Source organism: Dreissena polymorpha, chromosome 10 (assembly GCF_020536995.1).
Source record: "Dreissena polymorpha isolate Duluth1 chromosome 10, UMN_Dpol_1.0, whole genome shotgun sequence".
Classification (NCBI taxonomy): Eukaryota; Metazoa; Mollusca; class Bivalvia; order Myida; family Dreissenidae; genus Dreissena; species Dreissena polymorpha.
The window spans coordinates 68,000,119-68,022,022 of record NC_068364.1 but is presented as its reverse complement, the minus strand read 5'-3'; the positions used below and the strand labels follow the sequence as shown (position 1 = coordinate 68,022,022).

Here is a 21,904-nt window from a genome sequence, read left to right as displayed (position 1 = left end):
ATAGCCACGTGTGCCACCCCTTCTCCTTGCATTCCCTCTGCAGATCAGCATATTTTGCCGTTTTCCTCTCCTTCGCCTCATCACAGCGCGACTCCCAAGGAACTGTGAGTTCAACCATCACCAGACACTTGTCCTTTGCCGACCAGATCACCATGTCGGGGCGTTGTGTTGTCTGGACTACACTTGGGAAAACCAGCCTTCGTTTCAGGTCAACAACCATTTCCCATGACTGCGCACGATCTAGGATCGATGCTGCTTGCGTGTGCTGCTTCTTGATGGTTTCCCCTTCCTTTACAAACTGCTTCTTCCCGGTCTCTTTCACAGTTCTCTTCTTTCGCCTCTCCCTTCCCACTATATCTGCCAGTTCTTGGAGGACCTTGTCGTGTCTCCACCTGTATCTTCCTTGTGTAAGGGCTGTCTGGCAAGATGATATTGTATGTTCTAGCGTGCCTATCTTTCCGCAAAGTTGGCAGGTTGGGTCGTCACGTTTTCCACATCTGTGCAGGTTTGCTGGTGAAGGTAACAGGTCGTAGACTGACCTGAGCAGGAAACTGATGCGCAGAGGTTCGCTACGCCAGATATCCGCCCATGTCATCTTCTTTCCTGTAGTCTGTCACTTTGTCCAAGCACCCTGGCACCCCATTGCCACTGCCCTTATGCCTCGATCTTCTTCTTCGGCCAGACGTACCTCTGCCTCGACCATCTCCCTCCTTGTCCTACTGTCCGCTTTCTTCGAGCTCCTCGACTCCGCAGAGCCCAGACCTTGTGTTCCCACTGCCGTTGTTCCCACAATGTCTTTGTGTCACAGGCGGCTCTCGGCTTGCGCTACAGCCTGGCTAGCGGACCACTTTCTTCCCGTCCTGGTCTCAACACCTGCTCATCGGACCATGTCATCCCTTGAATCCTTCAGCGTCATGACAAGTCTGGCTTTTGCCACCTTGTACTCCTCCACCAACGAACTCAATGAGAGCTGTAGTTGATTTGATCGTCCATAGAGCCCAATGTTGCTGGAGCTGGGTGGTACGCCAAGCCACTTTCGCAAATGCCTACTAATGGTTCTCTCCAGTCCTTCCACCACTGTTGTTGCCACCTCATAAAGCATCAGTGGCCACATCAGTCGTGGGAGAAGTCCATACTGGAATAACCAGGCCTTGAATTTGCCAGGTAGTCCGCTTCTGTCAATCTGATTCAGCCCTTCAGTGAGCTGGTTCTTGATGCGCTTGATGTTGTTCCCATCTTGGAGTGTAGCATCATACCACTTCCCAAGGCATTTAATGGGGCTGTCCATTATCGATGGTATGACCTCACCTTGCACTGTCGGATTGAATTTCTTGGTAGGTTGGCCTTTCCTGATAACAAGTGCTCTGGACTTTCTGGGTTTGAACCTCATTCTGGGCCAAGTTGCTGCCTCTTCTAGGGCCGAAAGCATCCACCTTGCTTGAATGTGGGTCTTTGCTGTCAGAGTGAGGTCATCAATGAATCCCTTAACTGGAGGTAGGTAGATTCCTGTCGCTGCTTTTGGACCACGTGTCTCTTTCTTCGCCGCATTGATGATGAGGTTCATACCAATCACAAACAGGACCACAGAGATTGTGCATCCTGTGACAATGTCTTTCTTCAAGCTTTGCCATGCTGTTGTCTTGTCTCCCACAGCAAAGCGTAGCTTAATGCCTTTGTAGTAGTCTTTTACCAGGTTACAAACGTGTTCTGGTACATGATACTGCTCAAGTGACTTCTCAATCAACGTGTGGGGTATTGATCCATAAGCGTTGTCAAGGTCTAGCCACAACACAGTCAGGTCATCATGGTTCACTCGTGCTTCCCGGATCACTTGGCTGAGAACACTGGTATGCTCGACGCATCCTGAAAATCCGGGAACTTCACCCTCCTGAATTGACGTATCAACGTAGTTGTTGTCAGTAAAGAACGTTGTCAGTCGCTTGGCTAGGACTGCAAAGAATATCTTCCCCTCTACGTTGAGCAGAGAAATGGTCTGGAACTGACCAATATCCTTCGAGTCCTTCTCCTTTGGGGCGAATATTCCCTCCGCTCTCTTCCAGCAATCCGGGATTTTGCCCTCTCTCCAAATAACTCTAAGTAGGGTCCATAGTTTCCGAAGTATGCCTGGGCACATCTTATAGACACGATAAGGAATGTCATTCGGGCTTGGGGCTGAGCCTGTCCTCGCTTTCTTCACCACGTGCTGTACCTCAGACAATGATGGCTCCTTTGTGTCCAAAGGAGTTTCTGGTGGGTCTTCTGGTTCTAGCCTTGAACAGTCACCCAGTGGAACCTCCCGTGAAGGATCACTGTGGACATTGCGTAAGTGCTGTTCTATGTCCACCATACTGCTCTCTACTGTTCCTGATCGTTCGTTGTCAAGGATGTCTTTGGAGAACTGGTATGGATTCTGGATGAATCTAGCTCTCTGTCTCTCCCTCTTCCTTTTCCTCTGTCTTGTTTGCTCAGCCTTGTTGAGAGTGCTGAGTTTCTCTCGTAAAGTGGTTCGTAACTGTTGGAGTCCTACTTTCTCTTCTACCTTGGCTTTTCTATACTGCCTCTTTACACTTGTAAGCTCCTTTCTGGTCTGTTTGATTAGCCTCTGTCTTCTGCTGATGATTGGGGCTGGCTTCTCTGGTTTCTTCTCAGCAAAGCCAAACCTCTCTTTGCTTACAGTATAGATGACGCCCGTCATTGCTCTTATCTCTCGGTCAGCTGGACCCTGGAGGGTTGTTTCCAGTATAGCGGAGACGTCTCTATCTAGATCCTGCCACGCTCGCCGGTCTGTCGTCTAGGGCCATGCTATCCGCGGGAGCCTCTTGTCATCATCTCCCGGAGCTGTTTGTACTTGTGGTGCTGGTTCTGCATGTGCTGGAGTTTCATCGTCCAGTGGGGGAAGCAGACCAAGAAGAGGGCCATGGTCGTCCTCTTCCTGCTGCCTGCCCTGGGTGTTTGAAACCAGATTCTCAGAAACGTAGAGGTTCCTCGTTCTATGGGATTCTTCCCGACTTGGATCCTCCAACGTCTCACCAGGTGTACCACCTGAAAGAAAGAAAATTATAGATGGTTAAAAGCCCTATAGGACAACATTATTTTCTGCCATTATCTTTTTTTAACAAATTTCAGATTGTTAACAATAAAAACACGATAATTACAAAACCTCTGTATCATTTATCGATTTGTTTTTATATAGTTGCCAGTTTGCCCTTGCTTCCTCACTTCCTTACTACCTTCCGACACTTTTGGTACAGTTTTTTATAGCGCCTTTAATATTTGCCCGATCTCTTACATATTTGGCATGTAGGTACCTTGCATGGACCTCTACCTTCGGATTAGGGTTGAGGTCACTGGGGTCAAGGTTAAGGTCACCGATGCTAATCATAGATTTTCTCAATGTCAAACTTTGGTTACAGTTTCTCATAGCGCCTTCAATATTTGTCCGATCTCTTACATATTTGGCATGTAGGTACCTTGCATGGACCTCTACCTTCTGATGAGGTTTGATGTCACTGGGGTCAAGGTTAAGGTCACCGAGGCTAATCATAGATTTTCTAAATGTCAAACTTTGGATACAGTTTCTCATAGCGCCTTCAATATTTGACCGATCTATTACATATTTGGCATGTAGGTACCTTGCTTAGACGTCTACCTTTTGATGAGGTTTGAGGTCACTGGGATCAAGGTCACCGAGACTAATCATAGATTTTCTAAAGGTCACGCTTTGGTTACAGTTTCTCATAGCGAACATAAGGGGCGCATCCATCGTTTTCAACGATTCTTATTATTTTTGATGTTTAGAAGCTGTTCTACAAAACGCTGGACATTAACCAAGCCATTACATTGAAACAAAACTGAAAGTTTTGGTTTGCAGAAATCAACAAAGGAGGTACTCCTGAACTATCAAAGTTTGCAGAGAATCAAGTTATAAGCCATGGTGTTCTTATTTATGTGTTATGTTAGTTTACTTGGATTGAAAACATATGTGCTCTTTATTGTGAAGATTAATATATTTTCGTGTTTATTGTGCAATAAATAAATTGGTTGTTATTGGTTTTTCAATCATACATGTTTCATACGCTATTACACAACCAGCATGAGTTGTTTGACAGATAATAAATTATGTTACTCAAAAGATACTATTTCCAACAAAATACATTATGTGATGTAGTATACGTGTTGTTCATACATTTATTGAATGATTAATGATATATAAGTCCTTGATTCCACAGTTGCTGAAAAGATAACATCACTTTGTATGTACGTAAATTTGCTTAAAAGTTGATGACAGTGTTTGAGCTTTACTTTTTATGTTACTATTCTTTTACATACAAATAAATAGAGGATATTTGTTGGATTCGGTGGTATATCGTTTTTTAATTAACGAATGATCATAGAAAATAATATTTTCACGATTAAATTAAAATCGATATTCTACCAAATCCAACAATTAGTCTTTTTATTGTATGCCTTTTTTCACCGTTTATATACATTGTAAAAAAGTTTAACTGGAGAATTTCTCTGGAAAAATGACGTCATTTCGTAAAAAAGAAACAGTTAAACAGTGAGAATTATCGATTAGTTTCAATGCTATTTTTCACTGTTTGAAAAAGTGAATTATCAGTTTTAATTCACTGATATTTCTCTATAAACCGCCGGAAACCATAAAATAAATGATGTAAAGTGTTTTGCAGCGCTCTAAATTACCATATACCTTTTCATATTTATGTACTGAATATACTAACATGATTTACATGATTCTGCCAGTAGCCGAGCGTAGAAAGACTTGTACTAAAAGAATACTACCGTAATTACTCTATGTTTTCGGACACTTAAATATTTTAATTTTTTTCGTGTCCGAAAACTTAGATACGAAAATTTTTCGCAAAATACATGTGTCCGAAAACTTATAGTCGAAAACTGAAGTGTCCGAAAATAGTGTCAATTGTATCAACGACTATCGGTAATAGCACGCGCTTTTAAAATACGATGCCGTATAGAATAAAGTACAGTTATATATGTTTGCACTGCATGTTAAATAATGTTAAATGCGTATTTTATTTGACACAAAGTTTTTACAGGGTTGTACTTTGACCAACGAGTTCAAAGATGATCATGTGATGTACAGATACTCGCTAGTATGAACCTGAAATAAACGCAATACTAAAGCAAACTATGAATTCTTTGTTTGTTCATGTCCGATAGTTGTTGTCTAACACCTTCCACTGTTCTTAAAACTTGCAATAGGGTGAATCACACTTTGAAGCGTTTAGTATTGGTCACAGTTTTTTTACTGAGAAGGGGTTGTGCCATTGCGGTAGATAGTTAAACTGTTAATTGGCTCTAACCCTGGTAATTGTCATAACGCTTATGCTATTGGGCGAAACCATTGTTTAATACCGGTTTAAAAGGTTATTTACCCAATAACGCAAATGTAATGGTCCGTTGCCCTCAGTCATGCACCTGCCATGTTTTATGATGTTAATCTGGGTGTAAAACCCCATGATTGAAGTGTCATTAGATATCGAAATAGGACCGAAATTTGGTTAAACAGCGCCGTAAAATATACTGTCCGAAAACTTAGAGACATTAAATATGGACGAAAATTCGTGTGTCCGAAAATTAAGAGCAACGAAAAATAATTATTTTTGCTAAAAAAGGGGTGTCCGAAAACTTAGAGTGTCCGAAAGCATAGAGTAATTACGATATGCGCATTTGATACAAACGTATCTAAACTAGTTTTACGGGCTATTGGAATGTATAAATAAAGAAGTATTGATGATATAGCATTGTGATTGCTTGGCTTCAGTTCATTACTATACAGCTACAAACTACGTATATCCAGTGAAGACTGCGAAATACGCATTGCTACAAATTTGCATGTTTTGAGTGGCGACATTTTTTTTGTATTGGCTGAAAAAGCTTTTTTTTTAGCTACGACATAATTTTTACTAAGCGACTTACTTAATAGTTGGATTAAAAATATTTACACCCCGACACATAATTGTATTTATTAAATATTTTAATTGCAAAACAAGTCTACGGTTCTTCCACATAATAATACATTGGACAAGCTTTAAACAAAACTTGATTTGACACACCACATTGTTTTGATTATGTTGAATCCGTTAATGTTTAAAAGCTTTATCCAGCTTGAGTTGAAACTTTATTTTTTTCTCTCGATAAAATCGAAAGCCTGTGGTTTATTCTGACATTCAGTAAGATAACCCCTTTCCTGGATAAGACCAGCGTACTCGGTGACCTAAAGAACGCTCAGAGTTTAGAGATCGAACCTAAGACAACCCCAGTATGTATCCACTACGCCGCAGACGCATTCTGTAACAAGCTTCGCATTTCAGAGGATTAAATACAAAGTTTAAAATACCACAACAGCACAGATTTTTATGACATAGATCTAACCGTGTCGAAGAGATAAAAAGCAATGTGTTTCATGAAGCCACAATAAGATTTAAATGTTTTACTTTTGTAAAAGAACACACAACATATTTGTGTTAACAAAATGTCCTTAAAATTATTACAATACATGGTTATCAAATAAGCGTGTGCCCGTAAATTAGGTTGCATCTAGTAAGTTTTATCACATTATTCGGATTGCAATGTAGAGCTATTTGAAGAAATATTCTATTTATTAAGGTATTTAAGGTTTTATTTTTAAAAAATCACAATTTACATCAATTAATGTTCGCTGGATTTTATCAGAGGTCTTGCTATGTATTGGGGTGTCTTGGTGTGTGCTAAGTCCGGAAATAGTATACATTTCCTGCGCATGCGTACAGCTTGGACTCGACCTCGTGGATTGAAAACATACTAAGAACAAGATGTTGGTGCTGTTCGAGACAGCCGCTGGCTATGCCGTATTTAAGGTTTGTCACACATTGAACTATAATTCTTAATAAACATATAATACTTTTCTTACACTAGGAATACGATTTTGCAACAAATGATGTATTGTAGTTGAAGAAATCATTTATGTTACATGTTTTCGCGACCACGCTCCCACGTGCAATTGTTATTTGCACAAACGAGCCCAACGTCATACCATTGTTTGATTGCATATGCAGTATTGTTTTTAGTATAACTTATTTACATATATGTATTTCCTAGGTACTTGAAATTATCGTCGTTTTATGATTTTTGTATTGGTACTAGATCGGGTAATAATTCGAGTTCAGAATAAATCAGAATGTTGAAACTCTGGTCTGTTAAAACAATAACAAACTATAAATACGGTAATTAAATGGAATAACAAGCATGTTTATGCTTAGCAGTGGTTTGTATACAGGGCTTTTCATCACGAAATTGGGAAGAGGCCAGGGGCCTTTCAAATTGTGAATTTCATGTGTGATAACTGCTCATTTTGGGAATACCGTTTTTTTTTATAAAGTTTTTGAAACCGGGTCTTTTCATTGTGCAGAAGTATTAAAAGACACATTGCGGTGCATTCGTAATCATTTTAGAGCTCACTGCTTTCTAGTTCTGGCTACCATAACTTTAAATGTCGCTTTTTATGATTTTTGTCTGGCGCGACTTTATAGTTATGGACCAACCCCATTAGGAAAGTCAACCAGAAATTCCTGAAAAGGTGACAGTTAATAAAGACCATTCCAAAACAGCTTTTAAACGCAGTTATTGTCCCAAATCAACCACTTGATCGGAGAGATTGACATTTTTCACATTTAATTGATATAATCTTTCACAAAATGCTATCTTAAACAATAAAAATGTATCTATTCTGCTTTTATATATCGAGAAAAACAGCGATGTGACAGACTTACTTGAAATGCGAATCTCCCAAGATTTCACGGTCATATGACGTTATTTCTATTTTTAGTAACATACCATGTGCTCAAGTGTTTTCAAATTCAGAATGACATTTCCCGGTATTTAAGATTATTCTGGCTTGTTTTGTAAACAAATTGTAGTGTAAATACATACTCAAAGTAAATAATATTTAAAACTACCTGATTCACACTGAAATCAGTCTTACAATCCACCAGACGTAACTTGTTTATCACAAATAATATATTTCAGAAAACGAAAGTAATGTTTACAATTTTAGCAAGTAATGTCAAGGTCGATCCGAAAGTATCCAAATGAAAACTCGTCACGTGACAAAGCGACAATGGCGTCAAAATTGTGAATTTCAGACTGATGAGAGTTATTTTCGTATATTGTAAGATGCATTTGAAACATTTGAACCTTAAAATAATCCCGATGCAGTAGTTTATATTCATTCACCAATATATGTAGAAATGTATCCAAGAAAATGAGCTTTCTTTGATTTATAGCGTCAGGCTTTTTCCGCCCTATGCCACGGGTCCGAAATTCGGCCCCATTCCCAATGCAAATCTGGTTGTTTTTTTCCCAATTGAAAAAAAAATTCCCAATTCCAAAAAAAAAAAAAAAATTTTTTTTTTTTTTTTACCCTTTAAATATATAAGTTGACCTGATCTGGTGTAGAAAATAGAAAGTATTGCATAATTAAATTATCTGTTGCCTTGAATTTGTTTTAAGAACTGTAAAATATGTTAATGATTATTTAAGACTTAACTTTTTATCCTCAAAATCCTGCGCTTCCCGCGATTTTTTTCACCTCAAAAAGGCCAAGCCTTTTCCCCAAATTCAGATTAAAAAACCTGCACTAATCACACATGTTCATAATATTTTGTAAAATTTGAATAATAAGTTATCAAAATAGTCGTTATTTACCAGTTAACGGCTTCTTTGAAATATAAGAAACACTGTTTTAAATAATTTACATGCGATAATTTTTCCCAATTGAGCCAATTTTGTGATTAATTTTTTTCCCAAAATGGGGGTTTTCACGACGCGAAATTCCCAAAATTCCAGTGTGGCGTTTTCCCAAAATGGAGCGGAAAAAGCCTGAGCGTGACATAAATATGTTATGACTCTGGTTGACTTTCGATACGGGGTTAGCTTCAGCGTACAGGTCTGTCAATACTATATAAACTGTACGCTGAAGTTTCTTTAGCTAACTGCTTTCAATTTGGGAGATGCCCGATATGTTAAAGTAAAAAAAAATTTTTTTTTTTACAAATTTGGAAATTCCTCTATTAATTTTGGAAAAAAAATGACCTTATTTTCGATCGAAAAGGTGTCGTATTTCGGCCCCTGTTATATAAGGGTGAAAAGCCCTGGTATAGAAATATCGGAGAATCAAAATGACATTACACCTTGAGTGAAAATTATCGATAATTTTCGCCGTTTACTATGAAATCACGTAATTTTGAGGCAACAACGTCTTTAAAGCAAAATAAAAACAATGAAAATAAAAATAGTTCGATTCGGCGGCATATCAATTTTAATTCACTTGTGATCAAAGAAAATGGATATATAAAATTTAAATATATATTTGAAATAATATAAATATTGCCAGGGCTTTTCATCAGAAAATTGGGAAGAGGCCCTAGCCTTTCAAATTGGGAATTTATTGCGCGATAACTGCTCATTTTGGGAAGACTGTGTTTTTAAAAGTTTTTGAAACTGGGTCCTTTTCATTGTGCACAAGTCTTAAAAGAAACATTGCGATATATTCTTAATCATATTAGAGCTCATTGCTTTCAATTTGGGAGATGGATAATATGTCTTATTAAAAAAAATATTTTTTTTTACAATTTGGGAAATTCTTCTGCCAATGTTGGGAAAAAATGACCTTATTTTCAATTGGGAAGGGGCGGAATATTGGGCCCATTTTATTTAAGGTTAAAAAGCCCTGATTTCTATCAATGATCACTCGGGAATTAAAATGGGTATTCCACCGAATGCAACAAGTATCATCTATTTTATTGTTTATTATTAAAAAGAAATAAGGTTACAGCAAACTATTGAGCCCCAAAAACTCTTCTGGCATAAATAAAGATAAATGAAACATACATATATCTGTAGTGCGCAAATAAAAACAACTTACAGGGTCCTCAATCAAATTCACAGCCGAAATTCGACCGCATTCCCCCACCTGAAAAGTATACTTTTTTACCCTTTTGGGGGGGGGGGGGAATTCACCCTAAAAAACAAAGATAGATTTGTCTTATTTTTTTATTATTATATCTCAATTCTATTTTAATTTAATCTTGTCAAACATAATTATGAAAAAAGCAATGAATACAGTGCAAACATGTACAAATGTAATAATTAGAGAGTAAGTAAAAAAATCCCCCAAAAAGGGAAATGCTGCGAAAATTCCCCTTGCTATGGGTGGCGACCCGCTTCCTCTAAAATAGTTTGAGGGCCCTGACTTACACTACGCGACCCGTGATTTTTGCCTAATTTGCGAAGTCAAGGCGGGCATTTTGCTTTTTGGGTGGAAAATCACCGCGATTTCACGTGACTCGTCACTCTGACGTCGCGCGAGAGCAAGATAATCTTCGCGCTAAATCCCCTCAATGTTGTGGTGATTCGCTGCGATTCGCCGCAATTCGCCGTGATAGCAGTGGATATCGATGACATCGATGATTCGCCAATTCATGCTTATAAACCGAATCGTATCGATAACTGTATACATAACACTTTTCTAATGTTCACAATTATCAAATAATCAAACATAATTGCATCACTTCCGAAAAATAATCTTAAACATTTATGTCGGTAAATATGTTTGAGAATTTCATTAACACAACTATATGACTACACCATTTTTCAGAAGTGTAAAGAGTATAGTGCATAATGTGGAACACAGCTTTCATTGGACGAGCCTATTAAAATTGAGATCGAATGCGATACGATCTTACAAAAAAATGTTTTATTGCGTCATACGCCTTCATGTAAAAAACGTTTTCCTCCTGGAAATTGTGCTATTAATGCATAATATTATCAAAACATTTTTCGACACGTAAAGCGTTGTAACAAATTAATATACAATTCAAAACAATTATACCATAAGAATTAATGTTCCGTTAAATTCCCAAATGAGAATAATAATTTATAATCCGAAACACTCTTCTGATGTTTTAATGTTTACACGACGTTCACAAATGCTTCCAATATAGCCATCATGTATATTTCCCGACAAAAGAGCGCGATAATTATGCGGCAATGTATGAGGTCAAGGTAAAGAGTGTGCAAGTATTGTTTTTTTATACAAACTGCGTAGCGCAGAGAACATTGAATTCTGTTGATTTCGGTTAAATGTTTCTTTCGTATTTTTAAAACAGTTATATCGCCAAAAATTTGATATTTCTTTTAAAGTCATATCAAATCAAACACGCCGTATCCGTATCGTTACTGATAGAAGTAAAACATAATACCTTGACGTGTATAGTTTTTTTGTTGTGAGAGACCATCTGAGTAAACGCCGAAAAATAAATACAAACTGTTATTTTTTGTCAATGCCCTTTGATCCATTATCGCACTTAATTGGCAGCGCCATCTTGTTGTTTCTGTGATTGTCACATCTTTTCACAGTTTGAACACGTACAAAGAGTGCCAATTAGACACTAGAATAAACACTATCACCCGCTGGACAGTACACAATAAATAATCAAATGTTGAGGGTTTTTTGTTTTGGACGTGAAAACCCAGAGAAATGCATGTACATTATACATCATCATATTTATTTAACATTGCGAATGCTAAGTGCTACGTTGATATACTTGTTGTTTTTCAGCAAAACAAACACAATGTTTAATGGCTTTAATATATAGGCAATGATGTATAAATAACATAATATATAACACAATATCATAATAACATGTCAGGGTTCGACATTAACTTTTTTTACAGCAAGACCGTCGGACCAGCTCCTCTTAAAATGTACTAGCCCGAACCTGATGTCTACTAGACCATAAATGACATAGCAAATGAACACAATTGTGTCATGTAACTGTTTAATCAGGATTTATCAGTAAATAATCAGTGAACACATGATTTTTTTATGCATAGAGTAAAACAATAAAATAACCCTTTTTTTTGTTTATCTTCGTCAAATTCAAGCCATGGGAACTGACTCCATTTTCCATCTAGGATAAATATGACGTTTTCTTGTTTCTTCATTTTTACGTTTTGTGTCAGTTAAGCGTCGGATTCTTTTTTATTAACTGATTTGTCTGACAAAAATCCGAACTTGAACAAAGCCATTCTTTAAATTACATTATCTTGTCTGTTACGAAAAATGTTTACATTGACGATACCGATTTAGATAGAAGTCGTAAAATCATGCTCTACAGTTTTACGACACTGCAGAAAATCATTAATACTCATGACAACTTGACCAATTGAAACAAGCAATTTCTGCAGGAAGCTCTCCTTTGCGTCTAAAAATAGCGATGAATCATGTGAATGCTCCGCGTTTATTTAAATGTACTTGTGTTTTTTTTACATGTAAATAATGGATACGATAGTAAGTTTACAAATTAAAAGTAAAGTTTTCACAGCAGTTATTTATAGTTATATGAATAAGTATAGATTTTTTTAATTATTTATGTACGACCAGTCGGACAAGCTAGCCGGCAGTTTACTAGCCCGACCACCGATCTTACTAGACAATGTCTGTCGGACGTGCCTTAGTGTCGAACCCTGCATGTACTGAAAAAATAGAACAGTAATGTATTTCCGATTTCCGGCTTATCAAGCATTGTGAATGTATGTACAACGCTCCGAAAGTAACGCGAGTAACACGAGTTATCCGCATTGGAGCCTGAAACAGAAAATAAATAAGTATAGCATAATCTAGTCCAAATAATTAGACGTAATCTACCGATTACATTTAAACTTTAAATGAAAGTGTTACTTAAACAATTTTCTGTGCCTTAAGGCGCGAATATTTTGCTAAACACTGTTAACAAAAGGGCTACACGTTATAATTCTTAATGAAATGCAAAAATAAGTATAAACATAATTAATAACGTCAATTAACACACACGGTCAGATCAAAGTTTAAAAGGAAAACTTATATCATATTTCTCGTAAATTACCAAATAATTAGTTTCGTCTAAATCAAATACCATGTATAGGGAAACAAGGTATTTATAACCGACCAATGACGAAACACTATGCAACTTTCAATTTACACAGTGCTACGCTACATGTATATGGCAACAATATGGAATTGTAACAGTGTTAGTGTATTCGGGCCTGGAATATAATTGATTGTAAGTGTTTATAAACATTCTGCTAATGCAATTATTTAAATAATGTTTACATGTAATGTTCAATAATTATTGCATGATCATTCTGTGCTGTTCTATTAATTTGGAGCCGTTAAAGCTTCCGACATTACTTCATCAAGTTCATGTTGGAACAGGAGTATTTAAGCTTATACGCCCATTGTATACAACAACAACAAAAGCTTTATTATTGCAATGTATAATGTAAGTGTATACATATATGTTGCATGTACAATGTAATGTAGTGTAACCCTCAACGTAAATCGCTTAAATGGGGGAATCACAGTGGTACGCGGTGATTCGCGCTGATTTGCGCTGAATGCACAACAGCGAGATACATCGGGTGACGGTCGCCGAGACATCACCCAAATTTTCTTGTCGCTCGGAAACACCGCGATTTGTCACGTTGCATCGATTGCGGTGATGCGAGAATCGCGGCAAAAATCACGGGTCGCGTAGTGTATATGATATGGTGCGGTTGCAGAATAATGATATTATTCTGAGTGTTTGGAAATTGGGAATTTTCATCATTCATTATCATCAACTGGCAACCATTGAAAATCTGTGAGCCAAGTTTCTTGAAAAGTTCTGGTGCGTTTACTTAGATCATATTTTTTATCATAATCTTTCCTAGTTTTTTTGGGAGGTGGACTGCTCAAAGCTTCGGGTTTCTGCTCCGTTGTTGAAGATTTAAAAAAACTAAATGTTTCATTTTTACCATTAAAGTCGTCTTAAATAACAAGGTAGACCATTTTTAATGATCTTACTTTGATACTTTTTATTTCCGTCTGATTGTAAAAATAAAGAAACCAGTCTGTACACTGTCTAACAGTCGGGCCGAATGTTTAAAATGCGGCATGCTCCTGGTCTCTTTTAGAATAAGGGAGATCACTGCGCAGGAGAGTGCCCGTATTTTAGCCTGATTGCTCCGCAAATAGCACTGACAATGTAATCGCATGTCAATATCCGGTTTGTAAAAACTTAATTACAGCTTTAATACAATGTTGTTTATTATGTATTTTTTTGTATACCTGGACACGACTTTTAAAAAACTTGTTGTCCATGGACAACTTAATTGAAAAAAATCAGTTGCCCAGACAAGCAAATGTACGACTCGGGCAACTCGGACATTTGATTTCGCCACCCCTGCAGAATGTTTATCTTGGTGAAATCTGGGTTGGGATTGTATTTGGGTTATTTGGGGTCAAAAACTAGGTCACTAGGTGAAATAATAGAAAAACCTTGTATAGACAATAGAGGTCGCAGTTTTCATCCAATCTTGATGAAATTTGGTCAGAATGTTTATCTTGTTTCTAATGGGATGGGTGGGTTCACGGTCACAGTTATTTAAAAAGCATATATTCGAAACTTAATTTTACCACAAGTCCAGTTATTGTTATGAAATGTCAAAAAAGATGTCTTGTATCGGAAGATTATATATGGGGCATTTGAAGGAAAAGTCATGCTTAGTTTCTATACCAAATTGTTTCTTCTCAATAGCATAATAAGTTATTGTAATAAAATTAAACATGTAAGCACGTTATATTATCAGACCTTGTTTTAGAAAATAAAACGAAACCAGAAACTCTGACAAGAACAAGGAAAGACAAATATAGTGTTTTTTGACAGCTTTGTTTTGTGTAGTCCCAACATGTATGCTATTTTATTTTCAGCTATTGAATGAGAAGAAGTTAAAGGAGAGTGAAAACCTGTACTTAGACTTTGAATCACCAGACACTGCTAATGAGCTGTACGTATATTTCAGGGTTTTTTCAATCCATTTTGTTGAAAGGAAAAAAATTATCGACCAAATGCACTGAATTGAAAAACAAAATATCAACAAATGTTGACACATCTAGCCTTTTCCTGGCCATTTTGGAAAAGAAAATCATATAAATTATAGTTATAACTTTGTGAGATGTTTATAAAAGAAAATTCAGATATAAAAATCATAAAACACTTATTTCTAAAAATAAAAATCTACTGAAATGTCATACCGTAATTACTCTATGTTTTCGGACACTTAAAAAAAAACGTGTCCGAAAACTTAGATACAAAAAAATATACACAAAATACAGGTTTCCGAAAACTTCGTCAAAAATTGAAGTGTCAGAAAATAACGTCAATTGTATCAACGACTACCGGTAATAGCACATGCTTGTAAAATACCATGCCGTATAGTATAAATTACATTTACTGCAATTTAAATAATTTTAAGCACGTGCTTAATTCATGGGTGAAAGTGTTCCGTATTCATACGGAATTCCGTATTTTTTGGCCTCTCAGAGGTCGTTTTCGTGAATCATGTAAATCCGATGAGATTTTGTTAGGGGGGGGGGGGGGGGGTAGGCCATGTCTCCAGCAATGCCGATAAACAAAATGCGCTCGATTCCAGACGTGATAAATTGGTTTCCCACTGTTCTGTTAACCCATATCTAATTATAGATTCGACGCGGCCATTGCTTCTCTATTAGTCTATCCCCCTCGGCGTATTGCTCTTTCATTTCTCGTGAATCGTTCTATCCCTCTGGGCACTATTCGCCCGAAATAACATGTCTCCCGCAAGACCCTCCGCGCGTGCAGAAGGCAGCGTGGCGTCACCTCATTAGAATATTCTGGCGAAATCTGCCGATAATTTACGATTCCTTTGTCTATGAAATGGTTTACCGCACGGAATAACTCGAAGTTAATCGGGAATCTGACTCGGTTTCCAAAAAAGCGTTTTGATTGGTTTACGTAAATCGGTTAACCAATAGAAATCGTCTTATCTCTCAAAAAAATATGGCGGACAAGTCAAAATAACTACTTCCGAAACCAAAAAAACACGATCAAATCATGTATTTGCTTCCGGGGTTCGACAAAAAAAGAACTTGAAAGTGATGTGAAAAACAAGTGGCGATGAGAATGGCTCCATGAAAGAGACTCTCGTGGAGAGAAATGGGGAGATTGGTTTAACAAACAAACAAAAAATCATTCCGGGTAGCGCATATGATATTGTGATATCTGTTTCAAAACGATCAAGTACCAATCAAATGGGAAAAAGGCGTTTAAGTCTCATGCCAAGAACGTTACGCATGTGAAAAATTACCGGACGTGTAAATCTAATCATTAGTAAATAACTAAATAAGATATAAAAACAAATTACTTAAAAATACAAGACAGAAAATGTATTGCTATAACATGTTAATTGATCTATATTATACTGTAAATATTTGTATATAGTTGAGAAAGTTTAGTGTTATCTTAAAGATTTTGCCTATCACATTTGATCTACATGAAATGTTTAAGAAATAAATTGTGATATATTCTAGCCAAACTAACTGTTTTTTCTGTTTTGAATCACTTAAAAATACAGGTGTCTTTAAGCTTAGGAGAAGTGATTTCTTTGTTTCAAATAAGCTAAAATGCAGGAGCTTCCGGGGGCCGGAGGCCCCCCTGGACCCCTAGCCAGGGCCCTTTGCCCTGGACCCACCGGGGGCCCTATCGGCCCCCAGATTTTATTTTCAGTATTTTGGGAATTTCCTACTTTCACCCATGTTAATTTATTTTACAGAAAGTTACTATAAGGTTGTACTTTGACCAACGAGTTCAAAGATGAGCATGTGATGTACCGATACTCACTAGTATGAACCTGTAACTAACGCAATAAAAAAACCCATGAATTTGTGTGTGTTCATTTCCGATAGTTGTTGTCTATTGAAATAATATGGAACAAAGATATATACCTGGTAACATTAAACATACTGCTTCCTTAATACAGCATCAATTCAAATGCTATTGGGCGAAACCATTCTTTAATAGCAGTTTACATGGTTATTTACAAAATAACGCAAATGACGTAATGGTCCGTTGCCCTTGGGCATGCATGATGTTAATCTGGTTGTAAAACCCCATGATCAAAGTGTCATTAGATATCGAAAACAGGACCGAAATTTGGTAAAATACTACTGTAAAATATACTGTTCAAAAACTTACAGACATTAATTATGGAGGACGAAAACTTGTGTGTCCGAAAATTGAGTCACGAAAAATAATTCTTTTTGCTAAAAACGGGGGTGTCCGAAAACTTAAAAGTGTCAGAAAACATAGAGTAATTACTTATTTGTGCACATACCCAATGAAAAAGGAAACGGACTATGCTTGAAAACCCGTATTCAAGGTTTCAGAATAAGAAATGTCCAAGATTATCAAATTATATCATTATCTGAGTACAGGATCAATGTGGTTTAAAAGGGTTTACACATGGGCTGGACAGAATGAAAACACACCATTAAGAATTTTATTTTGCACATATCGTAAGTTATTTAAATACATTTGCAAAAATCTTGAGTGCATAAAAGACATTTTTTGCATTTTGTGCAGATATCTTATGATTTTAGAATTAATTATTGCCGAAATTTTATGTTGGGTGTTGCATAGCCGTGACCCCCCCCCCCCCCTTGATCGGGAAAATTTTAGGTCATTTTCGATAGTTTACACATGGATAACCCTCTTGACTGTATTTCAATGAAGACAATGTTGCGAAGTATTTAATAATTATAAAAAAAAATGTGTTTGGCCTTGAAAGATTTAATTTTTTACCCAATGTCATTTCTTGTTAGTTGTGTTGCCTAACTTTAAGAATATAAATAGTATGTTAGTATATTTATGGGTTTTGGATATGTGACATTGTTTGCAAGTCTGTGTTTAAGAAAAGTGTAATAGAGATATTACATTAGATTTAAAAACTTGCTTTTTCCAGATTGAAGCTAAAACACTTCAAGAAATTTAAAGACACAACAGAAGCTCTTGCAGGTACAGTTGCTTGTAAAATGCATTTCGTTTAAATGTATTTTACCATTTATATACGCTTAAGAATGCAAGTAATACTTACTTTTTTGTGGCTTCAGTTTTACTCTTATAAACAAAACAAAAAAACTTAGCTGTAACAATTTATGTACATGAAAAAAGACAATTCTGTTAAAACAGGTAGAAATGTTTAATTGTAATAAGATTCACGAAGCCTTACCATATATTGTTCAATGCAATGACTTGAGATTCTATGTTCTGTAGCTGCCACGGCAACAGTGGAGGGTAAAATGAGCAAATCCTTAAAGTCCCTGCTCAAGAAAGTAGTGGCCTCTGACGCGCATGAAGAGCTTGCAGTGGCCGATGCAAAACTGGGCAGCGCGATCAAGGTGTGGCAAGCCATTACTCAATACATGCTCGGTGATTTTAACATGTGATAGTCCAAACTACATATCCTAGGGACTGGACGTTTACTGGCATATGTATCCGTCCGTCTTCTTGGTTTGTGTATGAATTATGAGAGTATGTATGAGTAAACTTGATCTGATTCAGGTAAGATGGCATGCATGATAGCAGTATCAGGAGTAAATATTGTTGGAAAATTGTTAACTATCGACTATGTTACAGTGTTTTTTTCACCATTTTGGGAATGGGGCCGGGTTCCTTTGGATTGGGAAAATTCGCGTTGTTTTGACTAAAATTGGGAAATTAGTGTTGTTATTGTTTTGCTAAAAAATGCTTCAAAATTGAGGATACAAGTGTGTCCAGTATTATATTTACTAAGGTTGAACTTTTATGGATGGGAGATGAACAAAATATTGAGATCTAAATAAAATAAAAAAAATTTTTTTTTTTTTTTTTTGGAAACCATCCATTGGGAATTTTTAGCTCCCATTGGGAAAAATATATACTTTTTCCCATTGGGAAAGGGTCCAGTTACCGGACCCGATTTTGAATGAAAAAAACACTGTAACAAGCGTTACAATGAGTTTGGTTTTGTTTTGAAAATGGGAACCTGTTTACAATTATTTATTTAAAAAAACAACAACTGTTTTCCTTTTCAACAGGGTTGGAAATAGGAACTTACAGGGTTGAGAATTTTCTGCCAATTAGTGGAATTCCAAAGATTTTTTAGCTCCGCTGTTTTCGGAGAAAACCCCCGAGGTATTGCAGGGTTGGCACAAAGTTTTTACCTTCTGACCCAAAGGACCACCAGCTTTCAGAAATTACTGGTCCTCCAAGATTTCAAGTGGTCCGATAATGTCTGTTATTTTACCTAAATTTCAACTTACTTTCCGAACTATTCAATATGTATTGTGCATAAAAAGAAAACTATTAGTTTTAGGTTTTTTTAGGCGAAGGTTCAACCACCCTCGGAATAAAATTCCACATTGCGAAAAGTTGTAATCTTGAAAATACACAAGTTTACTCACCGGCAATATCGAAACATTATCCTGTGCCCTCCAGTGTAAATTCGCACAGTAATCAAAGTATATTCTGATGGTTCTAGGATTGATAAAAGGCTGATTATTGCTGCGTTTTCAAAATAATAAATACCATTTTGTTCATTTCTCTATCTGAAAGCTTCGAATTTTATGTTAATTTGTGTAATGATAATGGCGTAATAAGGACACATTTGTGGAACGCAAATCAATTTTTTGATCCGACAAAGGTTTTTGTAATCCGGGCATCTGGAAAATTAGAATTTCCAATATGTTGCTATATTTATCCCAGTCTCGAGTCAGCCCATAAAATAATTATGAAATTATCGGTTTATTATGAACATATAAAGTTGTTTTATTGATGAAAACGGCTTTCCACCAGTATTTCACAATAAGCTGGCCAGGATTTTTAACTGGTCCGACGGATCAACCAAATTTCTAGTTTCACTGGTCCTCCCTATTTTTTACTGACCCGGGTAAACGGACCACTGTAAGTGTCGAGCCCTGGGTATTGTCATAGCCAGCTCGTCGTGTCGTGTCAGTCGTGTCTGCGTCTTGCTTAAACCTTAACATTTTGTCAAGGTTTTGAACATTGGCTCTAAAATCAGAGTGCTTCAACCTACAACTTTGAAACTTCATATGTAGCTGCACCTTGATGGGTTCTACATGCCACACCCACCCATTTTTGGGTCACTAGGTCAAAGGTCAAGGTCACTGACCTCTAAAAAAAATAATTTGTCAAGTTTAAATTTATTCAAAACTGCACCCACAGCCGAGCGTGGCACCCGTTATGCGGTGCTCTTGTTAAGTCTATGAGATTGATGCAACATTGAAGTGAAATTGTGGGGGGGGGGGGGGGGTAACTTAATAAAGACTATTCTTATCATAAGCCTTTGTTGATTCTGATTTATCAAACCTAGTTTGAGCGTGATACAAGGAGCTTTTGTAGAAAAGTGTTTGATGACGATTGAAAATTGATACGTACAGGGCTCGAATTAAGCACTCGCAAACAGGCCATTTGCGAGTACATTTTAAAAAACACGTCTAAAATGCGAGTGCAACATTTAGATACTCGCCATTTTTTGCGAGTTGGGGAAAAAACAAACAAGGTGCTTAAAGATCTTGGATTAAATACAAGATTTGTTCGCCGATCGAAAGTCTTCCGACCAAGTACGAAAATAATTAAACCCCGTCTAGTTTCGATCTAAAAATAGATCTGAAAATTGGAATTACCCTAATTTGCATAATGTATTTCAGCGGTTACTTCCGTTCTAGCAGAAATAATTTTACGAAATATTTTTTAAAATATATTTACGCTCTGCACTGTATCTTTCTGCCGATATAGTTAGTAAAGAACATTGAAAATTATATTATTGCAATTGAAAGTATGTTATTCCCTTCTTAAGTGAAAATTGGCGATAGTTATTCAGTATGAAGTTTTTTTTAAAACGAAGCTCATTTCGTTAATTCCTCATTCTTATAAATAGACGGAACACGTTTAGCAGACGATTTAAAAACTCAAAAATGTCGTCTACTAAAAAAATAACTAGCTTTTTTGTGGCGAATTCCTCCGTCTCCTCTGTGGAAGACAAAAAAGCCGAGGCCGAACCAGATAAAAAGAAATGCCAAAACAGTTAAGAAATGGGAAGACGAGCTAAAAATAACTTTGAACACGGAGAGAGACCAAGACGGCAATGTGTGTAAGATGTTCTGCGATTCATCTGATTGGTCTCTACCCCCTCAGCAATGCTGAGTGTGAAAGATGCTTTTCTGTTATGAAAAGGATAAAAAGTGATTGGCGATGTTCACTAAGCACTGAAAGGATGGACCAATTAATGCGAATCTCTATCAGAGATAATGAGGGGTTCCAGCCACGCAGAGCTGTGAATAGGTGGTGGATCAGTGGCAACAGTAGCAAAAGGCCAGATGTCGCCCCATATGGACCGAGGCATTAACTTTGGATGATATAACTGATATAAAAAAAAATACTCTTTACACTCAATTGTGTTACAATGTTGCTTTGAAGTTTTTAGTTAAAATAAACATAGGTCCATCCTTTCAGTGCTTAGTGAACATCGCCAATCACTTTTTATCAACCAAAGGATGCATTATTATGAAAACTTGTATTGCGAGTTGGAAATAAAAAATGCGAGTTGAAATATTAACAACTAGCAATTTTTTGCGAGTTGAAAAAAAAAAGTAATTCAAGCCCTGACGTAACTAGAAATGGCGCGGCAGAGGCCGACGCGTATCCCCACGCCGAATGTTTGACCTAGGTGTGCCCCAGGGTTGGTAATGGGGCCATGCATAGCTGAGATTGACCGTATTGTCATAAGAGAAGTTCATCATCAATTAGAAGTGAATTGGTGTAGAAATGAAGAAGTTATAGTAAAAGGCAATTTTGGGTGGGTGTGACATATGTGGGCAGGGCGCCCCAGGGTTGGTAATGGGGCCATGCATAGTTGAGATTGACCGTATTGTCATAAGAGAGGTTCAGTATCAATTTGAAGTGAATCGGTGTAGAAATGAAGAAAT

The 21,904-nt window shown here is 36.9% G+C and overlaps 2 protein-coding genes across 3 annotated transcripts in view; one reads left to right on the top strand and one right to left on the bottom strand.

Annotated features, from left to right (window-relative positions):
• Positions 1-877: 877 nt before the first annotated feature.
• LOC127849199 (uncharacterized) lies at positions 878-2,695 on the bottom strand. Its single transcript, XM_052381918.1, has one exon. The coding sequence runs from the start codon at positions 2,693-2,695 to the stop codon at positions 878-880; it is 1,818 nt and encodes a 605-aa protein (XP_052237878.1).
• Positions 2,696-6,740: 4,045 nt separating this feature from the next.
• LOC127847601 (nucleolar protein 58-like) overlaps positions 6,741-21,904 on the top strand; it is a 50,747-nt gene continuing 35,583 nt past the window's right edge. Inside the window, exons 1-4 of one of the 2 annotated variants that reach the window (XM_052379621.1) lie at positions 6,741-6,881; positions 14,813-14,889; positions 17,881-17,933; positions 18,192-18,316. In XM_052379621.1, the coding sequence (XP_052235581.1) occupies positions 6,837-6,881; positions 14,813-14,889; positions 17,881-17,933; positions 18,192-18,316 (300 nt within the window). In that variant the 5' untranslated portion in view covers positions 6,741-6,836. The other variant, XM_052379622.1, reaches the window with a different exon arrangement.

What these genes read in the sequence shown, in the direction of transcription:
- LOC127849199 (XM_052381918.1), bottom strand. Translation starts at nt 2,695, where the DNA reads ATGACGGGCGTCATCTATACTGTAAGCAAAGAGAGGTTTGGCTTTGCT.